The sequence below is a fragment of the Passer domesticus genome, chromosome 1, assembly GCF_036417665.1.
Source record: "Passer domesticus isolate bPasDom1 chromosome 1, bPasDom1.hap1, whole genome shotgun sequence".
In the NCBI taxonomy this organism is placed as follows: domain Eukaryota; kingdom Metazoa; phylum Chordata; class Aves; order Passeriformes; family Passeridae; genus Passer; species Passer domesticus.
Window position 1 is genome coordinate 65,478,383 of NC_087474.1, and position 14,859 is coordinate 65,493,241.

The 14,859-nt window shown below is 38.6% G+C and overlaps 1 protein-coding gene across 17 annotated transcripts in view; it reads left to right on the plus strand.

The window, feature by feature from the left end:
- The window catches only part of TNS3 (tensin 3), a 206,930-nt gene that overhangs the window by 48,050 nt on the left and 144,021 nt on the right, over window positions 1-14,859 (plus strand). For 6 of the 17 annotated variants that reach the window (XM_064421580.1, XM_064421582.1, XM_064421583.1 and 3 more), the window contains one exon: window positions 1,065-1,102. Coding sequence is in view for 6 of the 17 variants with exons in the window: in XM_064421555.1 (XP_064277625.1) it covers window positions 11,341-11,361 (21 nt within the window). In the remaining 11 variants the exon portion in view is untranslated. Of the gene's footprint in view, window positions 1-1,064; window positions 1,103-1,296; window positions 1,395-11,197; window positions 11,362-14,063; window positions 14,239-14,859 lie in introns of those variants that run through there. The other 11 variants (XM_064421555.1, XM_064421562.1, XM_064421571.1 and 8 more) reach the window with 3 other exon arrangements.

Here is a 14,859-nt window from a genome sequence, read left to right on the forward strand (position 1 = left end):
CCAGGACACATGTACAAGATAGAATAGAAGATGTGTCAGTAAGCCTTACTTTTTTTCCCCTGAGCAGTGATTGGAGCATTAGGGCTTTTCATTCATGAATTGTTGCACTTGAATGAGTATGAGAATTTGCTGACCTTACACCTTGGTAGTTTTATCTTTCCTGTTGGGTCAGGAAGCACAGAGATACAAACATGGCTTTCAGCTTCAGTGGTCTGAGGTTATGCCCCAGTTAATCTTGCAGTTAAACCTCTATTGTATTCTGCAGCTTAGTCTTGGAGATTAAATAAGTAAATTTTCCCTGAATTTAAAATACACCTTACCTGATGGTAACCCAAAGGATAGACACTGCATGGTATTAAAGCAAATTTCAGAATAAAGGAGGAAGTGCATATTGAAAATCAAATTTAAAACAGCTTGTGTCAGATTCTAGATATTGTGCTTTGCATCACAGTTACATCACTGCTCATCTGGCTGCTTTTTAAGTTAAATGCTGTTTCCTGAATCTAAAATTGCTAGTACAATTCATCCTTTCCTGCTCTTAAGAAGAAGTAAATTAAAAGAAATCAAGTGCTCACTTCTTGAAAGTAATGTTTGCAACACTGTATAACCTGAATTTAATAATCAAATTACAGTCTGGCTAGTACTGCTGTCCTGTGACTTTGAAGTTAACTTGCTTTTCTTACATCTCTGGGCCTGCTGATATGACTAAGATTCAGAGGTTACACTGGGAGCAATTTCATCTTACTATCTGTGCGATGTAAATGGTAACACTTCCGGTATATGTGAAGCTTTAAAGGTGTCAAGATATTCAGCTCATGATGTTTAACCAGACATGTGGTATCGTTAGCTGATAGAATGCACAAATCGGACAACAGTGCTGTAATTAACTCGTCTTTCATGAATGGATGAAAGGTAAAACGCATATTTTCTTTTAATTTTGTTTTGATGTAAATACTTTTAGAGATATAGAGTTGAGTTTGGCTAGGTCTCTTACAGAAAGCTGATGTAAAGAAAAGGAGGGGACAATTCACTTACTCTTTTTATTTTTTTTTGTTTTGTTTTAGTTTGCAAGTATGCCTGCCACAGGAAATGTGAAGAAAAGGTAAGCATGTTTTTTGGCCTCCCTTCTTGCTGTTGATCTACATTTTTTCAAAACTGAGGTAAAAAAAATCTGTATGAGGTAATAAAGAATAAGATGGGTAGCTGGGGTATTATTCTTGCCATTGATTAAAAAAAAAAATCCAAATATAGTTGAAACATTTGCACCAATGGTTGAATTTCTCATTCTTTCCACAGGAGGAGATGTTTTAAGTTGAAAACATCAAGTTAAGTGGGTGAAATACAAATCACACAGTTCTGCCAGAAAAGAAAAAAAAAAAATCTGAGTGAATAAGGTATACATGCTGTTATGATCTGGCTTAAACCCAGAAAAGCAAAGAAAATTAACTCTCTGTGTGTAAACTGGAAAGAACTTGGGGGGTTCAAAATATACCAAAAAATGGGATTAAAACCAAACAAGGTTAGATGTTGGTGCCAAGAAATTGATGTACTTTATTTAATAGTAGAAGAGGCAGAAAGAAAAGAAAGAAAGAAAAGAGAAAGAAAGAAAGAAAGAGAGAAAAGAGAAAGAGGGAAAAAAAAAAGTACTTGTGGGGGGTGTGGGGAAAGTGACAGGAGTTAGGTGGAATCATATCACCCATCCAAGGGTCCCAATGTGGCCTTGTTGCTCCCTTCCATCTGGTCTTCTTGGTGGTGAGGGTCCCATGCCATGCTGACACATGCTGAGGAGTACATAATCCTGTGGATAAATACATGCTTTGCCCCACTTGCAGGGGGCCAGTTTGACATTGTCCTTTGCAACACTGAAGGTCTGTTGTGTCATCTCAGGTGCTGTGGTGCAGGGTCTGGAGACCCCTGGGAGTCTCCAGATTTGATGGGTCGTGTCACCTCCTTCAGCTTTGGATAAGCTTTCCCCTCAGCTGAGCTGGTCTGCACACTGCATCTCTCTCCCCCCCAACCCCCTTTGGTGGGAGGGTCTGATCAGCATTGCAGCTGTTGTGTTCTCCCCAAAGGTGCTAAGGTTGTGCTTTGTGAATGTCTCCAGTTCCTGAGTTTTATCTTACCTTCATCAGTGAATGGTCCAGGCCTCACTCTGAAGGCCTATTCAGAGTGTGGTGGTATTCTGTGCAGCTTTTGTAATACAGTTATAAAAGTCCTTCATGAAAATGTTTAAGTCAACAACTATAGTATTTCAGTCTCTGTCACTTGCACACCTGTATATCAGCCCCCATGTATGTGTGTATACATACACCTATACAAATATATATAATATGTACAGCAACAGACATTTAAAGGCAAATGTTTGGCATCTGATTATAAAAGTATAAACATATTATTAATTTTCAGTGATTACTGTAGATTCCCCCAGTTCAGTTTCATGACTACATTTTTGTTACTTTAGAAAATTTTCAAGTTCCTTTTGCACAAGATGAGATCAGTAATTCCGTGGTCTCACGTGACTTACTTTCCCCACTGTTAGATTTGTGTAAATCACAGACACTTAGAGATTCCGTCTAAATCTAGCACTCTTGGAGGGCTTTATTTTTCCAGCAGCACTTTTATGGGGTAATATTCCCTTCTTTTAACTTAAACTTTTGATTAGTACTTACTATCTATTACGACAGCATATTTTATAGTCTCTTCTAGAGACCAAAGATCAAGACCTAGTATCTGTGTTGTTACCTTGTTTGCAAGCATTTGTTTGATTCAGTGCATCCAAGGTGTATAACTAAATTCAAGAGAAGAATCTTCGCTTTGTGGAGGACTTAGAGACTTTTCAGGTAATTTTGGAAAATTCTAGTAAATACAAGTTTCAATAGGCTAAGCATTTCCCATTTTGAGTAAAAATGGTACATGTGCATTTGAAAATCACTGTGTAGTGTGGTATGCTGAATAAATGCAGAATTGTGGGTTTTTTAATGAAATAAGATGATAAAATACACAGTGGTAATATTTTAAAGTAAGATAGTACATTTTAAAGGGTTTCATCACCTATATACATTCAATAATGACTAGTAATAATATTATAATAATGGTGGTCTATTGGTAGAAGCAAAGCAGTTTAGTGGAAAGATGTATTTTTTCTTAGACCAGGTGATGTAATTGCTCCCTCTTTGCACAGTAGCTTTGGTTCTCAGAATAGTACTTGCAATATGGAATTCTACCAGTCGTATAAGAAAGAATCTGGTTTGTTGATAACATTGGTAGTTTGCAGATTTACTTGGGTAGGTGCTGCACAGAACTAGAGTTTCCAGAAATGATGATATTTAAATTATTCTAGAGACTGTTGTGATTCTTTGAACCTGTTTTGGAAATGAACAATTTAATATGTGTGCCTTATGATTAAAACAGGAAACTCTCATTTCAGCTTTCAGCCATTTGGGTGTTGACTGTTGAAAAGAGTAGTATATGGAGTACCAAAACTATATAATACCCTAACATCTAGATACTGACTGGCATGTTTTATGATTTTTGAATAACTGAAATGAAATTATTAGCATTTGTTACAGAATATTAAAAAAATAATGAAAATAAGATAAAATTCAATAATCAATTATTTCTCACAAGAAGCTTATTTTCTGATTTTCAGAGAAGTAGTCAGTCAGCACATAGCTTAAATTCAGAATTTTTTTTATGAGTCTTTTTTTCTTTCTGACTACTTTTTAAGGCTTGTGATTTCTGCACCCATCAGTGTATGTAGTTTCATGTCATAGTTGAGATGGTCACAAGACAAAGCAACACTCCATTTTCAGAAGGCTTCAAACCCTGTTTTATTATGGCATGCATGCTTTTTATACATTCTTACAAAACTCGTAATTTTACACCTTTTGTCAGGTGTAAATTTTCAGGAAAGACAAACAAAGTGCTAACTGGAATAGAAAGTTTCCCTTATTTATCCTTTCTTTCTTGGTTTCTATGTCAATGACTTTGGTAGAAAATTCTTTCAGGGGTGAACATGGATCCTCTCTTACCAAAGTTCTCTGGCTCACAGAAGTTCCTGTAAAACCTCTTCCGCAGTTTCAGGTAGTTGGTTGTGTTTTGTAAGATCCAGCTCGTACATTGTCTTGGTTGAATGGACGGGTGTCTGTCAAGGAAGGTGGGAACCTCCCTTGGAATGGAAAAATGTGACCCTCTCCCCTCCAAATTATTATAACTTTGAACTGACAGGGCTTTCAGACAAAGATATGGGGAAATGAATAACAGTTATATATATATATATATATATATATATATATATATATATATATATATATATATATATGCAGGTATGTATGTATGTATATTGTAAAAGCAGGCAACCCCGATGAAGGGAAAAATGATGCATCTGACTCCATTGATATCAGAAGGCTGATTACTTTATTATACTATATTATTCTATACTGTATTACACTACATCTAAACTGAATCTGCACAAGCACTGAACTTCACTGAACAGAATCTTGTCATTGTCTCCTGACCAACAGTCTGGAGACGTGCTTGGCCCTGATAAGCCAAGGAAACAAAACACCATCACATTGGGTAAACAATCTCCATATTGCATTCTACTTTTGCACAAACACAGGTGCAGCAAATGAGATAAGAATTGTTTTTTCTTTCTCTGAGGTTCCTTGCTGCAATTCCCAGAAAATATCCTTGGGAGGTTGTGCCTTACTTTTCTCTGTGAAGAGAAATGCAGCCACATATGTATGTATGTTTGTATGTATGTATGTGCAACGAGGCAAACAAATAACCACAATGGCATCAACAGCAAACAGAGCCAGAAACCCAGTAACAGCCTTCTCTCGGCTGCCAAGCACTTTTCCCTTTGTTGTAGTTACGGTTACAGCTGGCAGGGGTGCCGGTGGCTCCCAGCCGGACAGGGCAGGTGTGATGATTCCTCCCCAGCTGTAAGGGGTGCTGTGGTGTGAGCTCAGCTGTCTCTCTCTACATGGTAGTGGCCGCTCAGCCAGTGGAAGCGATAGAAAGGGGCTTTTCTTTACAACTGCACAGGCAGGCTGTCCTGGTGCCCCTCCAGACACTGAAATGGGCTGTAGCAGGAACCTCAGAACAGCAGGCTGGAACAGCAGAGGCAGGCACACCCAGAGTGACAAACAAAGTGTAGCAAAAATTCTAAAGCCATAGCAGGAGCTGCCGGGTGTCCCAGCAGACACAGGGCCGTGGATTAAAATGTAGCAAAAAAAAAAAAAGGCCCGAAGCAGTGGGGAGGCGGGGAGGCACTCCGTCCGGAGGTTGAAGGGGGTCAGGGCCCCGGGATTTCTCCTGAGGCATCCGAATCCGAGTAGATGGTGAGGGTCCTTTCCAGTGCAATCAGATGTTGAAAAGGTCCCGTTTCAATGGCAGCTGTTACAAAGAAAGGCTCACCCATGGTAAGGAGGAACTGTGATGGACAGAGCTTCGCGGTGGCAGTGAATTCTTGCTGCAGCAACAGTCCCACACTAAAACCATGACCGTCTCCCCTCTGATCCAGAGAACAAGAGAGAGCGAGGATGGAGTCCAGCCCCTCATCCCCCACCCAAAATCTTTTAAGACATGGCAGCAAACTGCACCCTCCCCCTCCTCCTCCTCCTCCCATCCTCATCTTTTGTCTCTTAAGTGGTGTACTTACCATCCCTTAGGCAACACAAAGGAGAAAATTCTCTGAGAGAAACAAAAATAAAAACATAAAAACATAAACCCCAAACAAACAAACAAAAACAAAAAAAAAGAGAGAAATTTTAAAATTCTAACCTCCAACAGCGAGGAGTTGCCTTACTGGCTTGATAGAGGATTGCAAACTGGAGACAGACATAATGAAAAACCACAATTTGGTGGAAACAGAATGACAGTATTATCCATTATGAAGCCTTATCCCAGCAGTTCTGTTTTTTTTATCAGCTAGCTGAAATGTCTAGGCTTTGTTAGAACTCGCTTTTACTACTTCTGTTGATAATACAGCATTTAATAGCATTTTACTAGTAATTATTTCTAAAAGGCTGCTTCCCTTTTCTTGTTCTGTGTAGCTGAAGAAAGCATTTAAAATACTTCCTACAATTAAAGCATAATAAAGCAAATTCAGTCTTAGTCTGGGAGAGCTAGTTTTGATGATGAAGTATGTATTTAAATGCCATTCTGTACCATTTAATTGCATTATCTCTTTCCTGAATAGCTGGAAAATGGAAGATATATTTGGAATGTAAATGTTTAAGACTTTATTCTAATGTGTTATGAGAGGAGGGACTTTTAAAATATTACTAGAGAGCTGTTAAAGTCAGTATTGTAATACATAAAAGTCAGAAATAATGCTGTAAAATTCAGGTATTTCCTTGCAGCCTCCAACAAAATGCTCTCAATCTCAAAAATGAGTGAATTGGGTCCTCACAGAGGGGGACCGTGTCTTTTCAACATGGCATTTTCCCACTTTTTCTGGGAAAGTGGAAAGGACCTGCTTGGTTCACAACTCTCTGGGCTAGTTTGGCCTCCTTTGGCTTGCTAAGCAGCAAAGCATTCCGAAAGTGCAAATGTTTTCTATAAACTTCCTGCTGCTGGAGAGATCACTACCTTTTTGACATCATTCTTGCAGGCCTTCTGTCACAGACTGAAATCAGGCCTGTGCTAAATTGCTGTTTGCATCTTAGTATTGCCTGATGCAAAGAGCTATTTTTCCTTCTTATGATTTAATACATTAAGCATTAAATTTACCCTAGGGAGATACAGAGTCATCCTGTAGATGGATGCTTTTCAACCATTTAATGTAGGGAAATAAAGCAAAAAACCAGAATGACCCCCAAACGAATTTTTGATTTTTGCTTTTTTACCATTAAGTTTGACATGTGTCTTCTGCCTTCATATTTTTCTGTGATGTTGAGTAGAGAAGACTGACATTGCTGCCTTCTGGTGCCTTCTCTACCCCATTCCTTTCTTTCCTGCAATATGTATTAAAGAAAACAACGCATACTTCTCCCCCATTTTAACCTATGCTTGTTGTTTAAATATTGCTTTTCTCTTTCATCCCTTTATTTGATGGGCATAGATCTGTCCCAGGTCTTAGATGTACACTAGATGCAGTGAAATCTGTGGGCTAAGCAGCGGTATCTTCAGTTTGTTGTGACAAAACTCCTCTCTCCTCACCCTAAAACTTCAGATACTGTTGACTGAAGTGCCATTTATGACCATAGGAACCGTAATGTCTAAAGCTTTTATCACTATTATTCAGGTGTTGGAAGCAGACTGAAACCCTGAGAAACCAGACCGATACTTAATGTTATAGGTCCAGAATTCTGAGATGCAGTTGGTCTGGTATAGTTTGTTTCCATTCAAGAAAATTCAATCCATGCTGGTAGTTTGTTCCATTGGGAGAGGAAAATGTTGGCAGAACAGAGAATCCCTCTGCTCCCTGGCTCCCTCCATATCTGATAAGATTGCAAGTTTTGTTTGGCTTTGCAAATGAAGAATGTTTTCTCATGCAGATTGTACCAACATACATACATATGGAATACTTAATAGGGTATTCACTGAGTAATCTATGCCTCATAAAGCTTGGAGAGGTCAGATGGGATACAAAGAAAACAGAAATTAAGTCTTGTTAATGATATAGTTAGTAATTCGTGCAGATAAAATATATAACTGTATGAAATATATATACCAAACCAACTGTACATAGAGAAAGGGGGGGAAAGAATTCCATTCTCAGGATGACGAAACCGCAGCAGGCTGGCAAGGAGACACCATGACATTTACATGCAAAGGAAACTTCGGCTGCACAAGAGATGGGCATTCATGGAGGCATGTATCCAGTGACGCCCAAGAGATGATGGCCCGGACGAAATACCTATCTGAGATAACCGGAGCCATCAACACCTGCTGCCTGAATACCAGATTCCGGGAATCGGGGAAGCGCATTAATCAATTCCCGGACGAAGGCTTTGTGCAGCCTGGACCGAAGAAAGGACACAACTTGAATATGAAGAACTCTGAAAAGAAACAAAGGGATTCTGCCGCGGGCAAAATAAAAGAGGACAAAGAACGGCTACCTCGGAAGGGCTAGTGTGGACGAGGTGGATCTGGTGCTCTTGAGGCCAGATCTACGTCCACCCAGCCTAACTCCCAGGGGTGTTGCGCTGTCCGTTTGATTGTCGGCTGTCAGGACTGTCATGAATAAATTAATTTTTATTTTACTAGAATTAGAATTAGGCGTATTTCATTTTTACCTATAACAAGTCTCAAAAAGATGTGTACAATTTTCAAAATTAAGATTTTTTTTTTTTAGCTGAGAGGCAGCAAAATGAGACATTTTGAGCAAATATACTATATTTTTGCACTTATTTGTGTTAAATAAAGCTCTTTCATGTGTTACACAGATTAAATCAAGAGGGGCAGTAACTAGCATTTACAGTTCAGGTTGGCAAATTAAACCACAGTGCAGAGAGCTAGTGCAAAGTCCACTAAAATCTAGTTTTAAGATCTTGGTTTCTGCTGTCTGGTTTAACCCCTGTTAGTAACACTCAAATTCTGACTTTAATTTCCTTTGCTTCTGAACTAATTCTGAACAAATCCCGTTATTTGAAGAAGGAAAGGACTTCATCTCTGTTTACTAGTTTACAGTTATCAAGGGAAACTCACCAACTTTTGCTTCTAAGTACCTTCTGTTTTTATTAGAGGATTAAAAAAAATATTTTCCCCAAATAACCTATGCACCAAGTGTCTTTGCTTTGTGTGTATTCTTCACAGAAGTGAAGAACTTTTATGATGTAGGTCAGGACTGTGACATTGCAAACTAAAATACCACAACATGGAAGAAAGCCAGCATTTGTCATGAGTGTTTTAGAGGGTAGGTTGGAAAAGGAGAACAATAACTGACAAGCATGCCAGAACAAGAAAACTGAGCAAAAAATATTTTTTCCTGGGCTTAACTTGAGAGCTCTTGATTGGAATAAATAGGTGTGTGGTTTTTGTAAAAAAAAAAAAAAAAAAAAAAGATGTGTGTATAAATGTGTCTGTGTATATCTATATATCTATCTAAATTCGTATTAAATACATCCATGAGCTTACCATATAGCTTACTATGTAGGCTTCTGACAGTCGTCTATGTAACATTCAGTAAATCTCCTAACATGATTATAACTTCATGCTATTTGCAGGATGTCATTGACTTCATTTTGCTGGTCTTTTCACCCTTTCTCCTCCATTTTGTAACGTAAGTACTGAACTAGGGTGAACAGGTTTTTTAGTATATTATTTTATAGGTGAAGATTCTTCCCCATGTGTATAGTTTGTGTTACACATAACCTGTGGCAAGCATGCTAGAATTTGTTACTTGATAAATCTGTAGCTTGAAAGTGATTAATTATAGTTATGTGGTTAAACTGCTTTTGCAAAAGCAATATAATAGTGATTGAGATTTGGACTTTGAAATGCACCTTTGGTAATAACTTGCTCATTCTTTGAAGATGGTTCTTGCTCTGAAAAGTCACATACTTCTTGCAAAAAGAGAATAAAAAGGAAGGAAGATAAAAATGAAATATGTATCTGGAAGTGGGAAAACAAAAATGTAACTGAAATGTAACTACTGGTTATCCCAGCCAATGAACTATTGTGTTTTGTGCAGGGGCATTATTGTGTTGCTATTAAGAGCAAGCAGGAACAGATTTTATTTTCCTAGCACCAGATATCCTGCCATTTGTTGACTTTTTTTTTGTTTGTTTGACTTAAAATTTATCTCATGTTACTCATTAACTGATATGGCTGATGCTATAGTCATGTGAAGGAAAATTACCCGCAGATTCACTGGAATCAGAATTCTTCATAAAAGAAATTATTTTTAATCTTTTCTCCATCAATATGGGACTTTTTCAAACTAAGACTGAATGAAGGAAATACCACACCAGGAAAATGTTTTCATATTAACTATGTATGCAAGAACAGGTAATTTGTCTTTGAAGTAGTTGCTTGATTATTTGTGAATAAACTAACAATGTACCTCTGTGTCTATGTGCTGGGCACCAAAAAGGTAGCTCTTTCTTAAAAGGCAAAACGTTCTTACATTCTGGTGTGGCTTGTTAATATGTGAATATTATTCTGTACAGAAGTACAGAAGCTAAATCCACCTTGATGTGGAGCTATAAAATATTCCACTAGTGCATATGCAGTACACTTCTTACAAGAATAAAGAAACTATTGAAAGCTGACAAACCTGGTTATTGTAGATGTTTTTAAGATTAGCTGTAGCTTCAGTAGGTGGACCAGAAAAGTCCTTCTGAAGTTTATTGTTTTGTGCGGTTGGTACTGAAATAAATGGGCAGGAGATCTTTCTCCTTTTTAATGCCTTTATTAAGAAGAATCAGCTCAGGTGGGGAGAAATCGACGGGTTGCGCCCTCGCCGCCGCTGCTCCCAGGCGTGGCACGAAGGAGGAGAATGATGCAGTTTTGTCCGCTGGTCTGCAGACAGAACTGGGGACTCTGTCCTCACGGGAGAGTCGTGGAGTCCTTGGTTTGTTTGTTGAAAAACCCGGGGGGTCTCTTTAATCAGTTTCTTTTCAGGTTAGGGTGAGAAATAAAAAGGTCCAAGCAGGTACGGGACTATGCTCCCATCCTTAGACGTCACTTAAGTCACTTGTTGGCTCGTGATTTTAGGGGTTTTTCTTGTAAAAACTGTAAAACTGTAAAAACCCAAGGTGCACTGCATTTCTTATTTGCATACTGGCTCTGATGTCACTCCTATTTTCTTTACCTCGGAGGGGTCTGTCCTGGTGTCTTTTTTTTGGCAAGTGGCCAGCATCAGGGAAACAATCAGTTAATCACCGGCCATTAACAGGTATTCGAAGAGCTTTTCTTTGGCAGCACACCTAAAGAAGTCTGACCGGTTTGACTTGCTTTTTTTAACTCTGAAACTAAAAAAAATACAATTTTCTATTCATAACAGGTACAGAGTGTGTAACTTTTTAAACCAATGACTGAGACCTTTATACTTGGTTTCCTATCTCTGCGTTGTCACTGTATTTAAGTCTTGCTGTTTTACTTTTTAGCTCTATACTTTTTCTATAAAACTTATTTTTTAGCATGTCTCAGACCTTTGAAAACTAGGAAAGAGACTTGGAGCCACTCACATATTCTCAAACTAGACTGTTTGGATGTCATAATATCCTCTGTTATCTGTTAACAGGTTAAAAAACTCTCTTGCTTTTAGCCTGTGTCTGGGTTAACAGTGGAAGAATTTGCTTCAACTGCTCACGAGAACTGAAGCTGGAATACAACAAGGTCTTGATTATTTTGCTTCATCTGTGAAGAAATGTGCTATCTGTGTATATGGAATTAGAAGAAAAAAAGGTCAGTGCATCTTGGGTGTTCATTGAGTTTTGTAGCTCAAAAACAGCAGTAGGACACCAAAATATTTGATTTCTGTAAAAAGGAAGTGCAGAAGACACAGAATCAGAAGAAGAAATTTTTTTGTAGTCAGTTTGCTATATATAGCTGTTTCAAGTATAAGGGAGCTCAGGGAAGAAAAAAAATCAAGTGTTATTTTTAGTGCTAGCTCTCATCTTCTCACAGACCAGAGTTGCCTGAATAAGATGCCACTAATCTGCAGAGATCTGCAATTCTCTTTTTAAGTTCTTGTCCACTGGATGTCCCCAGTGTTCTTATGTCAGAAGAAAGGGGATTTTTCTTAGGCAGTGAGTCAGCTGTAATTAGCTAGCAAATTACAGCAGAACTGTGTTTTAGTTAGCCAAAGAGGTAAAGATATGCTTGATTCCTCAAGGGTTTTGATCAGTGGAGTGAAGGCAGACATCAGAGATTATATTTATGTATGTCAGTGATGACAATTTTATTCCATAGTGGTTCCAGTAATAATTACATGAGCATGTAATGTTAGTTCATCTCTTCCACTGCACTACACAGCCAGTCTGCCAACTCCTTTGGTGTTTCCAGTAATTCTTTCTTCCTGGTGTATGCAGTGAGAGGAAAGAAATTGAAATGTCATGTTTATCTATTTTAACTTTAGGTGTTGCTAATGAGAACACAAGCAAAACCATTTTATAAGTATGAGGTAATTCCATGGTCAGGACAACTGAGACAGTCTTTCCTCCCTAGATGTAGGTGTTCGTTGCTTGTGGTGGTGGTGCAGGGTGCATGTGCCTTTGATTCTTTCAGCTGGGCACTGTTCTGCTTGGTGGTTTGTCACTTTGCTTGAAAGGAGAGTTGGTGGTTGTAATTTAAGGTGACATATGAAGTTTTACATGCTATGTTAGGCAAGAGATCACCAAGGCAGATGATGTCCTATTGGAAAAGCAGGCAACCCCAGATGCAGGGAAGAATGATGAGCAGGACTCCATGATATCAGAAGGCTAATTAATTACTTTATTATACTATATTATTCTATACTATATTACACTATATTACACTGCATCTAAGCTGAAGCTGAACAAGAACTCAAGAAAATCTCATGACTGTCCCCTGACTGACCGTCCGGACACAGCTTGCAGGGATTGGTCAAGAAAATAAAACACTCACACCAGAATCCAATTACCAAATCCCTTCAGGTAAACAGTCTTCCATAATGCATTCCACTTGCGCATAAACATAGGAGCAGCAAATGAGATAAGAATTTTGATCATTCTTTTCTCTGCTTCTCCAGGAGAAAACCTGAGAGAGAGAATTGTTTCTATCTTTTCAGAATCCTACAATGTCCTTGCTTCCCGCAATAGGCATGTTATTATGACAGGTTAGTTAACATCTTCCATGTATGGGTGTTTGGTTGGACAGAGTAGTGAATCATGAGTTGCAGTCACAAAACGAACTGCAGAGGTGCAGCATATTAAAACCTTGGACTTGACCCCACTGAGGAGTCAGAAGGGAGAGCAGACAAAGTGCAAGAGTTCAATCTGTCCTGTTTTCTTTAATGGTAGTCTAGAGATCATGAGTGAGCTGGGAGTTGAAGAAACAATGTGCTACTTTTTTTTTCCCCCTTTCTAGGAGTAATTTATGATTTAAGAAGCACTGACAATTGGAGATCAGTCTTTTTCATAACCATATATGGAGGCAAATGCTGTCTTTTCCATGCTAGTAGTTAAAAGCTGTTCCTGAGTGTTTAAGCTGGAGTTGGTTGTCCTTGTGTAGTCAGGTAGTAGCCCCTTTGACTCTTTGCCTGTGATGTGTACAGTTTTGATGTTTCTTTTTGTTCTTGCAGCTTGTTCTGTTGCATGGGCTGCATCTTCATTGTAATATTCTAAGGATCACAAATGACCTGAGTATGAGGCCCCCTGTACTCAGTAACCCACTCTGTATACCGTGAATTGAGTCATGATAGGAGTGTTCAGAACATCATAGCAGCTGTTCTGAAAGAAAACTCCACCTTTGTTGTCCAGGTGTTGCTGCAGAGTTTCTGGCTCCACTCTGCTGGCTGAGAGACAAATCTGTCTGTCCTGGAGAGCCATAATTTTGAAGGTGACATGGTAAATGAAACAGTTTTCACTGGGGTTAACCTCAAGGTACTTGTTAAAGTGAGCATTCATGATGACTATTACTGAAGCTTAGCTGAGTGGTGTAAAGGGATGAACCTACAGTCTTTAGACTGTATGTGTGAGATTTGAGGGTGCCTGCTATATGAGACTGTAGAAATAATCTAACTCTTGGTTTTCCCTAGATCATAATGTAATCCAAGTTAGTAATGCTTTTCCTGGCTTTCTTTGTGTTTTGGTTCCTGAATATCAAAATAAGGGGGTTTGGGTTTTTTTGATGTGATGTATACAGACTATGTTCTTCATAGGAAGTGTTTTTAATTTGGAGGCAAATCTCTGAAAATATGAGTCCACAGAATATCTGTTTTTCTTCCTCTGCTAAACCCATGACCCAAAGTCAGTTCCAGAACAAGGGTAAGGTGTTGGGAACTGCTGAAGTTCTAGATTTCTTGAAAAACAGAATATTTACTCATTAACTAAAACTGAGGTGATGATTAAAGGCTAACCCTTCATGTTTCCCTGTATATGTGACGTGAGGGAAGGCATTACTCTTCACCTGGTTTAATTGGTTAGAGTATGTGAGCAGGGCACTGAGTTTGCATTGAGCTAGGCTAATGTTTTAGGGAGCTGAAAGTAGATAGTACAGCTGACAGCAGCAATAGATGCTGAGGTTCTGTTCCTGATCTGATTGGCGCTTCTTTGACTGTCTGGACAGAGCTCAAACAATGCAGCTGGGACATCTCCAAAGGTACTATCTTTTTTTCCTTAATCATAATGTTTTATTCCCGGTGGTGACACCCTGCTTTCTTCCAAGTAGCTATGAGCTGGTAAGTATTTTTGGCACTACTCATATCCATCAGGTTTTATTAGGTTATAGGTTAGATTATTCTTGTAGTCTCCGGTAACCTCTTATTATTTCAGTACTGTGCTATCACCTTCCTCTCTGAAGGCTTGACAAATTGGTTGGCTTGGATTGGCAAATTGAAGGCTTGGTCTATTCCTGAAGCTTGTTACTGTGTGCTGTCCCATGCAGGAATCCACATGTTTTATGCTTTTATTTGTGTGTTTTAAATATAAAAAATACTTCAGTAATTATTTGTTTCAACATACTCACGTTTCATGCCAATTTGGAAGTACAAGTACCGTAAGATTTATTGGGACCTGTTATTTATTTGTTCCTGATGAAACCCATACTTGCTTAGGACAGGAAAATCTTAAGCCTTTTCTGGCTTGCAATACTGTATTTGGTTGTTTTAGCTCCAAGGATGAGTGATGCTAGGAAGATGGATTCTAACAGTTGCTTACTGAACCAGCACTGGCAGCTGCTAGTGTCATTACTAGGACTAAGCAGCCACCAGCTGATGCACAA